The sequence below is a fragment of the Bos taurus genome, chromosome 10 (assembly GCF_002263795.3).
Source record: "Bos taurus isolate L1 Dominette 01449 registration number 42190680 breed Hereford chromosome 10, ARS-UCD2.0, whole genome shotgun sequence".
Classification (NCBI taxonomy): domain Eukaryota; kingdom Metazoa; phylum Chordata; class Mammalia; order Artiodactyla; family Bovidae; genus Bos; species Bos taurus.
Window position 1 is genome coordinate 17,818,649 of NC_037337.1, and position 16,030 is coordinate 17,834,678.

The window sequence follows — 16,030 nt, forward strand, 5'->3', positions numbered from 1 at the left end:
AACAGCCAAAGCTGGTACAATTTGAACAATAAAAAATAAATAAAGATGTACTGGATTATAACCCAAAGAATGAAATGAAATGTCCATGAATAGAAACCCAATATAAATAAATAAACAAGAAAAGACCACCTTCCTTGGAAGAAGAATTCCAATTAATTTACGTAGATACTATGTCCTCAGTGAAAGGAAATTGAACTTCCACTCCCTCAGAATGGGCTGCACATCACGACTTCCCCCCAAAGAATTCAGGGTGGAAAGAAGGGGAGAGAAGAGTAACTTTACATTGGAGGAGCCTAACAAACACTGCTTCAGTCAGGTGATCAAGGTCAACTTTCAACAATGGTGTCATATTAATTAATAGTATGTAGTGTAATCCCATGGATGGAGGAGCCTGGTAGGCTATAGTCCCTGGGGTCGCAAAGAGTTGGACACGACTGAGCGACTTTTTACTTTACTTTACTGTAATCCTAATCATGAAAAAAATCAGATAAATTCCAATACAGGGTCAGTCTACAGAATAACAGATCAGTGCTCCTCAAAACTGTCAAGGTTATCAAAAATGTCACAGCCAAGAGGAGCCTAAGGAGACCTTACAACTAAATGTCATGTGATATCTTGGATGGGGTCCTGGAATTGGAAAGGGGCATTAGATAAAACTAAAGAACTCTGGATAAAATATTGAGTTAGTAAGAATATATCAATATTTGTTCATTAATTGTAAAAAGTATACTAATCCATGATGTTAGTAATAGAGGAAACTTGGTCTGGAGCATGTGGGAACTCTGAACTGTCTTCTCAGTTTTTCTGTAAATCTGAAGGTGTTCTAAAAAATAATGTATGTTAAACAAAACGAAGTGTTATTTGAAGGGCTCACAGTAATCCCCTGGTTTCTGTCTCTCCTCCAGTTTTGAGAGTGTTTGCTGCCTCGCTGATTCCACTTCTCTCTCAGACATCACCTTTGATGGCAATCCCATAGCTCAAGAGTCATGGTACAAGCACACAATCCTTCAGAATATGATGCAGCTGCGCCAGCTAGACATGAAGAGAATCACAGTGAGTGAGACCTCTTCTCAAGTGCTCATCATATTGGTTTACTTATGGGCTAGGAATATAGAGTGCATATTCCTTGCTTAATATGCTGATTTTTAACAATATATGGATTATCATGACTATATACTTCATAATTATAAAGAGAAACTTTCTGTTTTACCTCCTATCCATATTCCCAATTTCACTGCATTAAGTTCCTAGTTTTCTGTTGAAATTAATCATCATGCTTGTTGTTCATTCTTGCTTAATATCCAACTAACCGTTTACTTTGGAATAGATGAGTAAGGATTTCATTGGTGAGTTACATAGTGTAATGGCTAAGACGGGTGCTGGAGCCAGACTGCTTGAGCCTGAATCCTGGATTGACCACTTTCTAGTCGTTTGACCTTTGACCATTTACTTAACCTTTCTATCTAATTTTCCTCAAAGTAAAATGGGGATCATAAGTATGTCATATGATGCTTGTCAAGATAAAGTTAAGCACTAAACCTTAGAACAGTGTGAATCTTCCAGGAAACACAATCAGTTTAGTTGAGTTCAGTTCAGTCGCTCAGTTGTGTCCGACTCTTTGCGACCCCAGGAATCGCAGCACGCCAGGCCTCCCTGTCCATCACCAAGTCCCGGAGTTCACTCAAACTCACGTCCATCGAGTCAGTGGTGCCATCCAGCCATCTCATCCTCTGTCATCCCCTTCTCCTCCTGCCCCCAATCCCTCCCAGCATCAGAGTCTTTTCCAATGAGTCAACTCTTTGCATGAGGTGGCCAAAGTACTGGAGTTTCAGCTTTAGCATCATTCCTTCCAAAGAAATCCCAGGGCTGATCTCCTTCAGAATGGACTGGTTGGATCTCCTTGCAGTCCAAGGGCCTCTCAATAGTCTTCTCCAACACCACAGTTCAAAAGCATCAATTCTTTAGCACTCAGCCTTCTTCACAGTCCAACTCTCACATCCATACATGACCACAGGAAAAACCATAGCCTTTACTAGACGAACCTTTGTTGGCAAAGTAATGTCTCTGCTTTCTAATATGCTATGTAGGTTGGTCATAACTTTCCTTCCAAGAAGTAAGCGTCTTTTAATTTCATGGCTGCAGTCACCATCTGCAGTGATTTTGGAGCCCAGAAAAATAAAGTCTGACACTGTTTCCACTGTTTCCCCATCTATTTCCCATGAAGTGATGGGACTGGATGCCATGATCTTCGTTTTCTGAATGTTGAACTTTAAGCCAACTTTTTCACTCTCCACTTTCACTTTCATCAAGAGGCTTTTAGTTCCTCTTCACTTTCTGCCATAAGGGTGGTGTCATCTGCATATCTGCAGCTGTTATTATTATTCCTTTTGATGCTATATTTCTCAAATTATCTCCTTTTTTATTCATTCTGTCTCCGTGGTAGACATTGTTCACAGTACAAGTTTTTATATGGCTCCTGAGCTAAGTGAAAAACTGCTTATAGTGCTCCTCCTTTTAGGTGTACAATGCACATAAGCATACTTTAGCCTCTAAGAAGTTCTATAATAAAGAAACTTGCCTGAATTTGTTTTGTTGCATCTGAAATTTATTGGAACAGAAAATATCTGTTAATGATCTCAGTTTTATAATCTCTGACCTAGAAAATATCCTAAACTTCCACTGTTTTCTTACTTTTAGACTGTGCTAATTTTATGTGGCTTTTTTTTTTTTTTGGTCTATATCTTGTGTCTGCTGGTTTCTTAGTTCCCCAGCCAGGGATTGAACTTGTACCTTCGGCAGTGAAAGCACAGAGTCCTAACCACTGGAAAGCCAGCAAATTCCCTGATGTGGATTCTGAGTGATCACTTAGGTTTATTCAATTGCCAGTTGACTCATTGCCTGTCCACTGGTTTCACAGTGTGTGCCATTCACATTTCTACCTTTATTTTTTTGTGCTCCAAAATCACTGCAGATGGTGATTGCAGCCATGAAATTAAAAGACGCTTACTCCTTGGAAGGAAAGTTATGACCAACCTAGATAGCATATTCAAAAGCAGAGACATTACTTTGCCAACAAAGGTCCATCTAGTCAAGGCTATGGTTTTTCCAGTGGTCATGTATGGATGTGAGAGTTGGACTGTGAAGAGGCTGAGTGCTGAAGAATTGATGCTTTTGCACTGTGGTGTTGGAGAAAACTCTTGAGAGTCCCTTGGACTGCAAGGAAATCCAACCAATCCATTCTAAAGGAAATCAGTCCTGGGTGTTCTTTGAAAGGACTGATGCTGAAGCTGAATCTCCAATACTTTGGCTACCTCATGCGAAGACTTGACTTATTGGAAAAGATCCTGATGCTGGGAGGGATTGGGGGCAGGAGGAGAAGGGGACGACAGAGGATGAGATGGCTGGATGGTATCACTGACTCGATGGACATGAGTTTGGGTAAACTCCGGGAGTTGGTGATGGACAGGGAGGCCTGGTGTGCTGTGATTCATGGGGTCGCAAAGAGTCGGACATGACTGAGCGACTGAACTGAACTGAACTGAATATTATGGACATCAAGGTGGCTAACAGGCAAAGTGTTGATGAATTCATAAATACTAGGAATCTTCTAGGGTTCTACCTCTGTCTTTGTTCCAGCATGGAGAAAAGATTCTTTGTCTTCTCAGTTTGTTTGGATCTATACTGGCTACTCTGTCTCATACTTTTGCTCTTCTCTTCTTGTCTTTCTTAGTTAAGGATCTTTAGTACTCTTTTCCTGTTGAGGTTGCAATGCACAGGGTGAGAAATGAAGCTAACCCATTTATATAAATTAGTAATTATATTGTGTGTTTCTCATAGTAAATTTATGTCAATCTTGTCCACTCAGCTAATTTATATGGTCCTTAAGGACAGAAGCCATTCTTCATCTTCCTTGCCTGATATATGGAGTTGTTCTATACATGTTTATTTTCTTTCCTTCTCTATCTCATACAATGCTGAGAATGTAGTAATATTCAGTAAAGACTTTTGGGTTGAGTAAAATTTACCCATTTCCAGGCCTTAAATAAAAGGAAAGTTGTATTAGTTGTTCAGTCATAGTCATGTCCAACTCTTTGTGACCCCATGGACTGTAACCTGCCAGGCTTCTCTGTCCATGGAATTTTCCAGGCAAGAATACTAGAATGGGGAGCCATTCCCTTCTCCAGGGGCTCTCCTGGACCCAGGGATCAATGGGCTTCCCTGGTGGCTCAGACAGTAAAGAATCTGCCTGCGATGCAGGAGACCTGGGTTTGATCCCTGGGTCAGAAAGATCCCTTGGAGAAGGGAAGAGCTATCCATTCCAGTATTCTTGCCTGGAGAATTCCATGGACAAGAGAGCCTGGTGGGCTACAGTCCATGGGGTTGCAAACAATCTGACACAACTGAGCAATTAACACTTTTCACTTTCATGTCTGAAATAAGGGAGAACAAACAATACTATCTATAATCGTTGTCCTTGTAAATTCCCTAGAATGTGCTTGCTTGGTAAGGAGATGAGGAAAATCCCCTGGGATGGGAGAGGGCCAGCTCTTCTGCTAAATATAGAGCAGCAATCCTTGTGCATCTGTTCCTCCACTGTTAATTTTAGAAATTCAAAAAATTTTAATGGAAATAATCTCAAAGTTACAGAAAAGTTGTAAGTACAGTACAAAGAACTTTGTTTTATTGAACGATTTGAGAATAAGCTGCTAACTCAATTCCCCAACTGCTCTGAATACTTCATGGTATATCTTGCAAGCAAAGACATTCTCTCATGTAAACAGTATAACCAACACCATCAAGAAATAAACGTTGAATGATTGCTAGTGTCTAATCCTCACACCACATTCAGACTTTACCAAGCATATTAATAATGTTCTGCGGGGCAGAATGATCCGTTTGGAATGATCCATTGCGTAGAGGCACATTTTGTTGTCAGGTGTCTGCTGTCACCATATTTCCTGAACAGTTTCTTAGTCTTTCCTTGACTTCATGACTGACATTTATGAAGATTACAGGTCAGTTATTTTATAGAATGACCCTTAATTAAAGTTTTAGTCGATGTTTCCTAATGATTAATTAATAGTTACAGCTTTTTGGCCTAATATCACACAAGTGATTTTGCATTTCTCTTATTGTATCCTATTGAGTGTTCTGTAATTTATATGTATATCTTTATTGATGTTGTTTACTTTAAGATGGTGTCTATGAAGCTTCTGCATGTGAAATTATTCCCATTCCCTTTTCTTTTGGTGTTCTGAGATTCAATTTCCAACGTGGAGGGCAGGGTTCCTCACACCTCCAGTAAGAAATTCTCAGAACACCAGCTCAGTGTTCAAGAATTCAATTTGGACACTATCCACCTGGAGATAGCATCAGGTTCCACAGGTTGAGGGCTCAGTCTGGAAAACTGCACGTGTACCCTCCCTGCTCTGCCAGATGCCAGTAACAAGTCCAGGTTATTACCTGTACTTCTGACCTACTGGAAGAAACTGTTAGGTTGGCCAAAAAAGTTATTTGGGTTTTTCCATAACAACTTATGGGAAAACCTGAGCAAACTTTTTGACTAACCCAGTACTTAACTAGGTCACCGGTTTATTGTAAAATGATATAACTCAGAAACAACCAGATGAAAGGGATGCACAGGGCTTGGTGGGAAGGGACAAAGAGCTTCTGAGCATACCACTCTCCCCAGATGTCCAGGCTTCACCAACCCCGAAGCTCTGTGAACCTGTCCCTTTGGATTTTTTATGGAGGCTTCATTAAGTAGTCATGATTGATTATATCATTGGCTATTGGCAATTGATTCAACCTTCAGCTCCTCTCCTCTCCCTGGAGGTCTGGGGGTGCCATGGAAAGTTCCAGCCTTCTTAATTGCCTGGTTGGTTCTCCTGGCAACCAGCCTCCATCATTAGATGAGGTCCAACATCATCTCATTAATGAAACAATAGACGCCTTTATCACTCTACACACTTAGGAGATTCCCAGGGTTTGAGGAGCTGTGAGCCAGAAACTGGGATGAAGATCAAACATGTATTTCTTACAATAAATCATACTATCACACTTCTGTAATTCTGTACCTCATAAAAGTTTCAGTTTATTAACTTATTCATATCAGTATAGACTCATGGTATTTTGTCTCACCTTTTGTTTATACCTTTTTAGTAACTTTAATTTGTAAAGAATATACCTTGTAAAAGACTTTCTATAAATTTTTCAACCTGGGCTAGTATTGACAAACACTAGCCCATGAGCGGGCCACCTGTTTTTGTAAATAAAGTTATATTAGAACACAATCATGTCCACTCACTTATGTGTTTATATCTGCTTTAAGGCTACACTGGCATAATTGAGTAGTTGTTAAAGAAACTATATAGCCTATGACCCTGAAATATTTACCATCTGGCTGGAAAATTTTATTGATGCCAGTTCTATAGCTACTGTTTTCTAGCTGGAGTGGATTACATAGATACCTCATGAACTTGTGTGTACTGTGGCTCTGGGTCCCCAAAGAGTGTGCCAAAGATACTGCAGTGAACTCGCAGGGGTGTTGTGGAGAATTTTTAATTTTCAAGCAAAAGGCAATGAGATTTGATATCTGTGAGACCCTGAGAAAACTTAGCTTAAGGTAGTTTACCATCGGTCACAATGTATTTCTCTCTATGGCATTATATCCTGGCCAAGCTGCCTTTCAGTGACCGTTGTGATGAAAACAAATACTAAAATCACTGTAGAGCAGGAAATGAGGGTGACAGTATCCAATCTAATTCTCATATTTGAGAAGCTGTGTAATGCCTTACAGATACACACATTTCATTAGTAAGTTTTTATGGTTATTCAAGAATGGTATTTTTTATTTAACTTAAATTATTATTTTGGAAATGATTCCCTGGTGGCTCAGCTGATAAAGAATCTGCCTGCAATGTGGGAGACCTAGGTTTGATCCCTGCGTTGGGAAGATCCCCTGGAGGAAGGGAATGGCTACCCACTCCAGTATTCTGGCCTGGAAAATCCAATGGACTGTGTACTCCATTGGGGTTGCAAAGAGTCGGGCATGACTAAGCGACTTTCACTAAGTTGCTAGAACATGAATCTTGTTGTTTACTAACTACTTAATAAACAGAGCTTTAACATATTTTTTCTGACCTAGTGGTACCATGGAAAAATTCCTAAGACAGTCTTAGGCACCTTGGAATTTCTGCTCTAGGGTGTGTATTAGACTCTAGAGATGACAAGATCAGAATTGTAATTAACAGCCTCAAGTTACTTACAGTCAAGTACAAGGCAGGCATGCAGCCAGATTATAATGCAAAGTGACAAACTAGTTAGATAAAATTGATTGATAAATAGATATGTGTATGTTTATACACACACACACACACACACACACACACACACACAGCACCATGATATCAAAGAGCAAGGCTGTCCTATGTATACTGGAGAAATAGAAAAAAATCCCAAAGGAGAAAATACTTGACTTGAGACTTGAAGAGGGCCAGAGACAAAGAAGAATATATCAGTATGAAAGTATTCTGGAGAGAGAGAAGGCACGCACAATGCGTGTGTGAGGATGGGTGTGAGGATGTAGCAACTCAGAGTGGTTCAACATGGCTGAGCACTGAGTGTTCATAGGTGAGAAGAGGAGCCGGAAAAGGATGCATGACCAGTAAAAGCTGAGTCATGAAGAGGGTGTTTTAGGCCATAAGAAAGAGTTTAGATTTTTGTGTTGAATATAGTAGGAAACTCTTGAAGAGTTTAAGATACCTAAATTGGATTTGCCTATTGAAAAGGTTGTCTGAGTAGCAGCCCAGAGGACACATTGGGAAAGATAGGATGAGTGATAAGATGAGAAGCAGGGTTAGTCAGGATAAGAGCTTCTAGGGGGTCTGATCTAGAGGAATGGCAAGAGGTAATATGGTATCTCAAGATAATGTGAGTTGCTGGCCTCTATTCCTATTTTGCTTTTCTTATCTCTGTTAGGAAGAATGACTTTTAGTCAGTAAAGAGAAGAAATAGATATTAATAAAGTGAAAATAAAGCCTTGGATAGGTGAATAAAAAGTTTGAATCCAGACCTATTAGGGGCTAAAGGTCGTTATGGGGATTCCCAGGTGGCACTAGTGGTAAAGAATCTGCCTGCCGATGCAGGAGACTAAGAGATGCAGTTTTAATCCCTAGGTCAGGAAGATCCCCTGAAGTAGGAAATGGCAACGCGCTCTAGTATTCTTGACATGAAAGAAAAATTTCATGGACAGAGAAGCGCTGGCGGGCTACAGTCCGTGGGGCCACAAAGAGTCTGACACAACTGAGCACATAGCCTAAAGGGCCTCACAGTAAATATTTTAGGCTTCGGGGGATATACAGTCTGTGTTGAAAGCTATTCAACTCTCTCATTGTAAAGTAAAAGCAGGCATGAACAATACATAAAAGTGAGCATGGCTGTGTTCCAATAAAACTTTATTTACGGAAACAGATGGCATGCTGCATTTGATCTGTGGGCTAGAATTTGCCAATCTTTGATCTAGAGCCGTGAATAAATGTAGTGAATAAGTTGCTAGGCCTTTGAAAGTTACATCTGAAAGCAGTGTAGAATAGTAGAGTAGCTAAAAGGTAAGATAAACTAATCTCTCTTTTTATCTTGGATAGAAAAAATATTGTGGCAAATTATGAGAATAAACTTGAATGTAGGTTATGAAAGAAATCTAAATTGGATTATTTAGATGATTTGTTAGTACTTAAGGAATTGATCACAAGGAGGCATTATTAGTTCACTAAAAATAATTTGTGCCAGACAAAATTAGGTTACTATTTTAGATATCATAAGTAGACCTTCTCAGATGAATACTATAGAGAGCAGTGTTTTGGTATCTAAGCGAACACTGAGTGAAGTCTTTTATGATAGCACATTGAGTAAATTGTATGACAACATCAGATCAGATCAGATCAGTCACTCAGTCGTGTCTGACTCTTTGCGACCCCATGAATCCCAGCACGCCAGGCCTCCCTGTCCATCACCAACTCCCGGAGTTCACTCAGACTCATGTCCATCGAGTCAGTGATGCCATCCAGCCATCTCATCCTCTGTCGTCCCCTTCTCCTCCTGCCCCCAATCCCTCCCAGCATCAGAGTCTTTTCCAATGAGTCAACTCATCACATGAGGTGGCCAGAGTACTGGAGTTTCAGCTTTAGCATCATTCCTTCCAAAGAAATCCCAGGGCCGATCTCCTTCAGAATGGACTGGTTGGATCTCCTTGCAGTCCAAGGGACTCTCAAGAGTCTTCTCCAACACCACAGTTCAAAAGCATCAATTCTTCAGCGCTCAGCTTTCTTCACAGTCCAACTCTCACATCCATACATGACCACAGGAAAAACCATAGCCTTGACTAGACGGATGTTTGTTGGCAAAGTAATGTCTCTGCTTTTGAATATGCTATCTAGGTTGGTCATAACTTTCCTTCCAAGGAGTAAGCGTCTTTTAACTTCATGCTGCAGTCATAATCTGCAGTGATTTTGGAGCCCAGAAAAATAAAGTCTGACACTGTTTCCACTGTTTCCCCATCTATTTCCCATGAAGTGGTAGGACTGGATGCCATGATCTTCGTTTTCTGAATATTGAGCTTTAAGCCAACTTTTTCACTCTCCACTTTCACCTTCATCAAGAGGCTTTTAGTTCCTCTTCACTTTCTGCCATAAGGGTGGTGTCATCTGCATATCTGAGGTTATTGATATTTCTCCAGGCAATCTTGATTCCAGCTTGTGTTTCTTCCAGCCCAGCATTTCTCATGATGTACTCTGCATATAAGTTAAATAAACAGGGTGACAATATACAGCCTTGACGAACTCCTTTTCCTATTTGGAACCAGTCTGTTGTTCCATGTCCAGTTCTAACTGTTGCTTCCTGACCTGCATACAAATTTCTCAGGAGGCATGTCAGGTGGTCTGGTATTCCCATCTCTTGAAGAATTTTCCACAGTTTATTGTGATCCACACAGTCAAAGGCTTTGGCATAGTCAATAAAGCAGAAATAGGTGTTTTTCTGGAACTCTCTTGCTTTTTTGATGATCCAGCAGATGTTGGCAATTTGATCTCTGGTTCCTCTGCCTTTTCTAAAACCAGCTTGAACATCAGGAAGTTCACGGTTCACGTATTGCTGAAGCCTGGCTTGGAGAATTTTGAGCATTACTTTACTAGCATGTGAGATGAGTGCAATTGTGCAGTAGTTTGAGCATTCTTTGGCATTGCCTTTCTTTGGGATTGGAATGAAAACTGACCTTTTCCAGTCCTGTGGCCACTGCTGAGTTTTCCAAATTTGCTGGCATATTGAGTGCAGCACTTTCACAGCATCATCTTTCAGGATTTGGAATAGCTCAACTGGAATTCCATCACCTCCACTAGCTTTGTTCATAGTGATGCTTCCTAAGGCCCACTTGACTTCACATTCCAGGATGTCTGGCTCTAGGTGAGTGATCACACCATCGTGATTATCTGGGTCGTGAAGATCTTTTGTATTCTTGCCATCTCTTCTTAATATCTTCTGCTTCTGTTAGGTCCATACCATTTCTGTCCTTTATCAAGCTCATCTTTGCATGAAATGTTCCTTTGGTATCTCTGATTTTCTTGAAGAGATCCCTAGTCTTTCCCATTCTGTTGTTTTCCTCTATTTCTTTGCATTGATCGCTGAAGAAGGCTTTCTTATCTCTTCTTGCTATTCTTTGGAACTCTGCATTCAGATGTTTTTATCTTTCCTTTTCTCCTTTGCTTTTCACTTCTCTTCTTTTCACAGCTATTTGTAAGGCCTCCTCAGACAGCCATTTTGCTTTTTTGCATTTCTTTTCTATGGGAATGGTCTTGATCCCTATCTCCTGTACAATGTCACGAACCTCATTCTATAGTTCATCAGGCACTCTATCTATCAGATCTAGGCCCTTAAATCTATTTCTCACCTCCACTGTATGACAACATAGTTAAGTGGATTTGTGATTCAGTTATACCTACAGAACAGAAATTAATGGATTAATGGCCAATCTGCAGAGAAATCTGTACTGGGGTGTTGTGAGGCTTTTTGCTCAGTCTCATTCTCTTAAACATGTTTAAGTATTGACTAATTGAGAGCATTATATTATTCTAATAAAATATATAAATGACAAACTAGGGAAGTTAGAAATCCTGATATACCAGTTGATCAAATCAGAATCCAAAAGAAGCTCAATAATCTAAAACAAGGTTTGGCAAACTACAGCCTGTGAGCCAAATCCATCCCACAGCCTGTTTTTTGTTTGGTTTTTTTTTGTTTTGTTTGTTTTCATAGCTCTCAAGCTGTGAATGGTTTTTATATTTGTGAAACACTGTGAAAAAGAATATGTGCTGGAGATTTTATATGGATCACAAAGCTTTAGATATTTGCTATCTGGCTCTTTGTATAAAAACTTTTCCAACTTCTAATCTATAAATAGAAGCAGAATTTCACAAGATGAAAAATAGATAAATTGAAAATTCTAGACTTAACTTCTTAACAACAAACATGACAGTTCTCAGCCAAATGCAGAGTTGGGGGAAAGAGAATTAGCATGTGTGAAAAAGACTTGCGTTGAAATTGATAAGTCCAAATTGAGTTAATTATGAAATATGATTGTTCAAAGTTAATATGCCTTAAAACAATATTCATTTATAGAAATAGAGAATTTAGAAAAATGGACAATAGTCCCATTTTTTCTTTGTTAAATTATACCTGAACTATTAGTTTTAGAAAGATGATTGCAAACAAACATTTCCAGAAAACCTAGCACAATTCATTGACAAAGAAGATGTTACCGTAGTCTTCAAATATTTTTATGACTGTACAAAAAAGGAAGGAATAGACACATTTTTAAAAATTAATTTATTTTAATTGGAGGCTAATTACTTTACAATATTGTGGTGATTTTTGCCATACATTGACATGAATCAGCCATGGGTGTACATGTGTTCCCCATCCTGAACTCCCCTCCCACCTCCCTCCCCATCCCATCCCTCTGGGTCATCCCAGTGCACCGACCCTGAGTGCCTTGTCTCATGCATTGAACCTGGACTGGCAATCTATTTCACATGTGGTAATATACATGTTTCAATGCTCTTCTCTCAAATTGTCCCACCTTCACCTTCTCCCACAGAGTCCAAAAGTCTGTTCTTTACATCTGTGTCTCTTTTGCTGTCTCACATATAGGGTCATCGTTACCATCTTTCTAAATTCCATATATATGCGTTAGTATACTGTATTGGTGTTTTTCTTTCTGACTTACTTCACTCTGTATAATAGGCTCCAGTTTCATCCACCTCATTAGTACTGATTCAAATGTATTCTTTTTAATAGCTGAGTAATATTCCATTGTGTATATGTACCACAGCTTTCTTATCCATTCGTCTGCTGATGGACATCAAGGTTGCTTCCATGTCCCAGCTATTATAAACAGTGCTGTGATGAGCATTGGGGTTACATGTGTCTCTTTCAATTCTGGTTTCCTCAGTGTATGCCCAGCAGTGAGATTGCTGGGTCATATGGCAGTTCTAAAATAGACACATTTTGAAGGACTAGAACAAGGACCATTGTATAGAAAATTCCACCTCCCAGAATTTTTTATTTCCAAGGCAGTATTTTGTGAATGCAGGAGCTATTCTCACAATTCTGAAGTAGACACAGTATCTAAAGTTTCCACCTCAAACTCACATGTATTTGGCTTCATATGAACTTGTTTACAATTTGTTCTCCAAAACATGAGGCAGCCTGTCCGAGGTGGAAGTGAGTGTCCTGTTGTGGTAGCCATGACTAATGCCCCCAGTGTGTTCTTACGTCTTCCAGGTGGAAAGATGGTATTTCCCTTTCCCATGGAGTTAAACGTGGTCATGCACCTTGCTTTGGTCAGTGAAATGTGAGCAGAAGTAATGTACATAATTTTCAGACAGAAGCATTTAAAGGCCAAAGTGCAATTTTCTGGGCTTTTCTCCCATGTGATGGTCATTGTGAAAGCATATATTGAGTCAAAGATGCCATCAAGTCATACCTAGGAACACTTAGCCTACTACATGGAGAACAGTTGGGGTGTTCTTTGCATGATTAAGAAACAAACTTTTCTTATTGTAAGCCAGTGTGAGTTTTAAAGTTATTATGGTGGTATAACCTATCCTGTTCTGGCTTTTTCTCCCCTAATGTGTAGTATGGGGGTTGCAAACAAGATGGAGGAGGGAAGCATCACTATGAACAAAACTAGTGGAAGTGATGGAATTCCAGTTGAGCTATTTCAAATCCTAGAAGATGATGCTGTGAAAGAGCTGCACTCAATATGCCAGCACATTTGGAAAACTCAGCAGTGGCCACAGGACTAGAAAAGGTCAGTTTTCATTCCAATCTCAAAGAAAGGCAATGCCAAAGAATGTTCAGACTACCGCACAATTGCACTCATCTCACACACTAGCAAAGTAATTCTACAAATTCTCCAAGCCAGGCTTCAACAGTACATGAACCAGGAACTTCCAGATGTTCCAGCTTGAACTGCATTTAGAAAAGACAGAGGAACCAGATATCAAATTGCCAGTATCCTTTGGATCATTGAAAAAGCAAGAGAGTTCCAGAAAAACATCTACTTCTGCTTTATTGACTATGCCAAAGCTTTGACTGTGTGGATCGCAACAAACTGGAAAATTCTTCAAAGAGATGGGAATACCAGGCCACCTGACCTGCCTCCTGAGAAATCTGTATGCAGGTCAGGAAGCAACAGAACTAGATATGGAACAATAGACTGGTTCCAAATCAGGAAAGGAGTACATCAAGGCTGTATATTGAAATCCTGCTTATTTAACTTATATGTAGCATACATCATGCAAAATGCCGGGCTGGATGAAACACAAGCTGAAATGAAGATTGTCAGGAGAAATATCTATAATCTCAGATATGCAGATGACACCACCCTTATGGCAGAAAGTGAAGAAGAACTAAAGAGCCTCTTGATGAAAGTGAAAGAGGAGAGTGAGAAAGTTGGCATAAAGCTCAACATTCTGAAAACTAAGATCACAGCATCCGGTCCCATCACTTCATGACAAATAGATGGGGAAACAATGGAAACAGTGAGACTTTATTTTCTTGGGCTCCAAAATCACTGCAGATGGTGACAGCAGCCATGAAATTAGAAGAAGCTTGCTCCTTGGAAGAAAGGCTATGACCAACCTAGACAGCATATTAAAAAGCAGGGACATTACTTTACCAACAAAAGTCAGTCTAGTCAAAGCTATAGTTTTTCCAGTAGTCATATATGGATGGATGTGAGAGTTGGACTATAAAGAACGCTGAGCACCTAAGAATTGATGCTTTTGAACTGTATTGTTGGAGAAGACTCTTGAGAGTCCCTTGGACTACAAGGAGATCCAACCAGTTCATCCTGAAGGAAATCAGTCCTGAATAATCATTGGAAGGACTGATGCTGAAGCTGAAACTACATTACTTTGGCCACCTGATGTAAAGAACCAACCAATTGAAAAAGACCCTGATGCTGGGAAAGATTGAAGGCAGGAGGAGAAGGGGATGACACAGGATGACATAGTTGGATGGCATCACCGACTCAATGGACATGAGTTTGAGTAGGCTCCAGGCGTTGGTGATGGACAGGGAAGTCTGGCGTACTGCAGTCCATGGGGTCACAAAGAGTTGGACACGACTGAGCGACTGAACTGAACTGAACTGAATGTATAATATGACTATTATCCATGGGCCAGTAGAAGTCAAGTGATATAGCTTCTAATCTTCATTCTGACATTAACTATGACCCTGGAAACATCTGTTTTCTCTGTTAAGAAAAAAAGATTGAAAGAAAAATAAAGAACATTCTCCTCTAGACAAAAGCTCTGTAATTTTAGTCTGTTTTAATATTTAGTATAGTCAAGGAAAACAATGTCTTGAATAACTATTTAAAGTATATGGTTAAAAAACCCACATTGCCATTGTTTTTAAAATTCCACATAATAAATTGCTGATTATATTAGGACTGCTATTATTTATTTTGCAGCAAAATGTCTTCTCATGTAATAAATTCATTGTTTTAGAGCCTTAGAAGTCTGCTAAGAGTGTATAATGTAAGTTATTAAATACCTATTAAATCACTGCTTAGCTGCTGCTAAGTCGCTTCAGTCGTGTCCAACTCTGTGTGACCCCGCAGACGGCAGCCCACCAGGCTCCTCTGTCCATGGGATTCTCTAGGCAAGAATACTGGAGTGGGTTGCCATTTCTTTCTCTGTTAAATCACTATGCTTCTTAATTAATTTAAACCTGTTTCTGTATTGGGTCTTCATGACAAACCACAGTAATGAGGAAAGTGTATGTCTATTTTCAGGCCAGGTAGATCTCTTTCTTTTGCTACATAAAGGATATGGTTTTTGTCACAGAAATTGGATTATTATCATGAAGATGCCTGAATTTTACAATTTTTTTCCTTCTTACCAACAGGTTTATAGCTTATCTTTACAATTAGAGGGGTTTATTTTTGTTTCTAACTTTAGTTACTCTGTAATTATTTGGGCTGAAATACAGTCATCATATTTATACATTTTTAAAACATTGAATATTTGAATTGATTTGGCATCTATCCAGTTTTCCTGGGTTAACTTTCCTTTTAAAGTCCTCCTGCCTTTAATAGAAGCTCAGATTCTTTTTGCAAATCTAATGAAATCATCCATTAAGTATGTATAGTACGTGACCCATACAGTTTCCAGTACTGCTTAAAATTGGCTCTTTGAATAACCAATCTGTTTCTAGTTCACATTCAATACACGAGTCAACAATTGACCATCAATATATTTTGTTCTTTTTAAGTTTTTTTCTGAAACAGGTTATACTTAATAGGTACTAAATCAACATCTACTGAACAAAAGAGTTTAATGTGGTTATTAATTCAGCTATTTTATGAAACTAGGAACCAAGGTTCTGAATTTCTTATTTAGTTTATTTCTCCTCATTACCTCTGTTCAGCCTTTAAACATTAAGAACAACTGTTTTCCATATTGTCAAA

At 39.3% G+C, this 16,030-nt stretch overlaps 1 protein-coding gene across 5 annotated transcripts in view; it reads left to right on the forward strand.

Moving 5' to 3' along the window:
* Positions 1-16,030, forward strand: part of LRRC49 (leucine rich repeat containing 49) — a 157,607-nt gene that overhangs the window by 81,212 nt on the left and 60,365 nt on the right. For all 5 annotated transcript variants that reach the window (XM_005211301.5, XM_005211300.5, NM_001100343.2 and 2 more), the window contains 1 exon segment: positions 906-1,053. In XM_005211301.5, the coding sequence (XP_005211358.1) occupies positions 906-1,053 (148 nt within the window).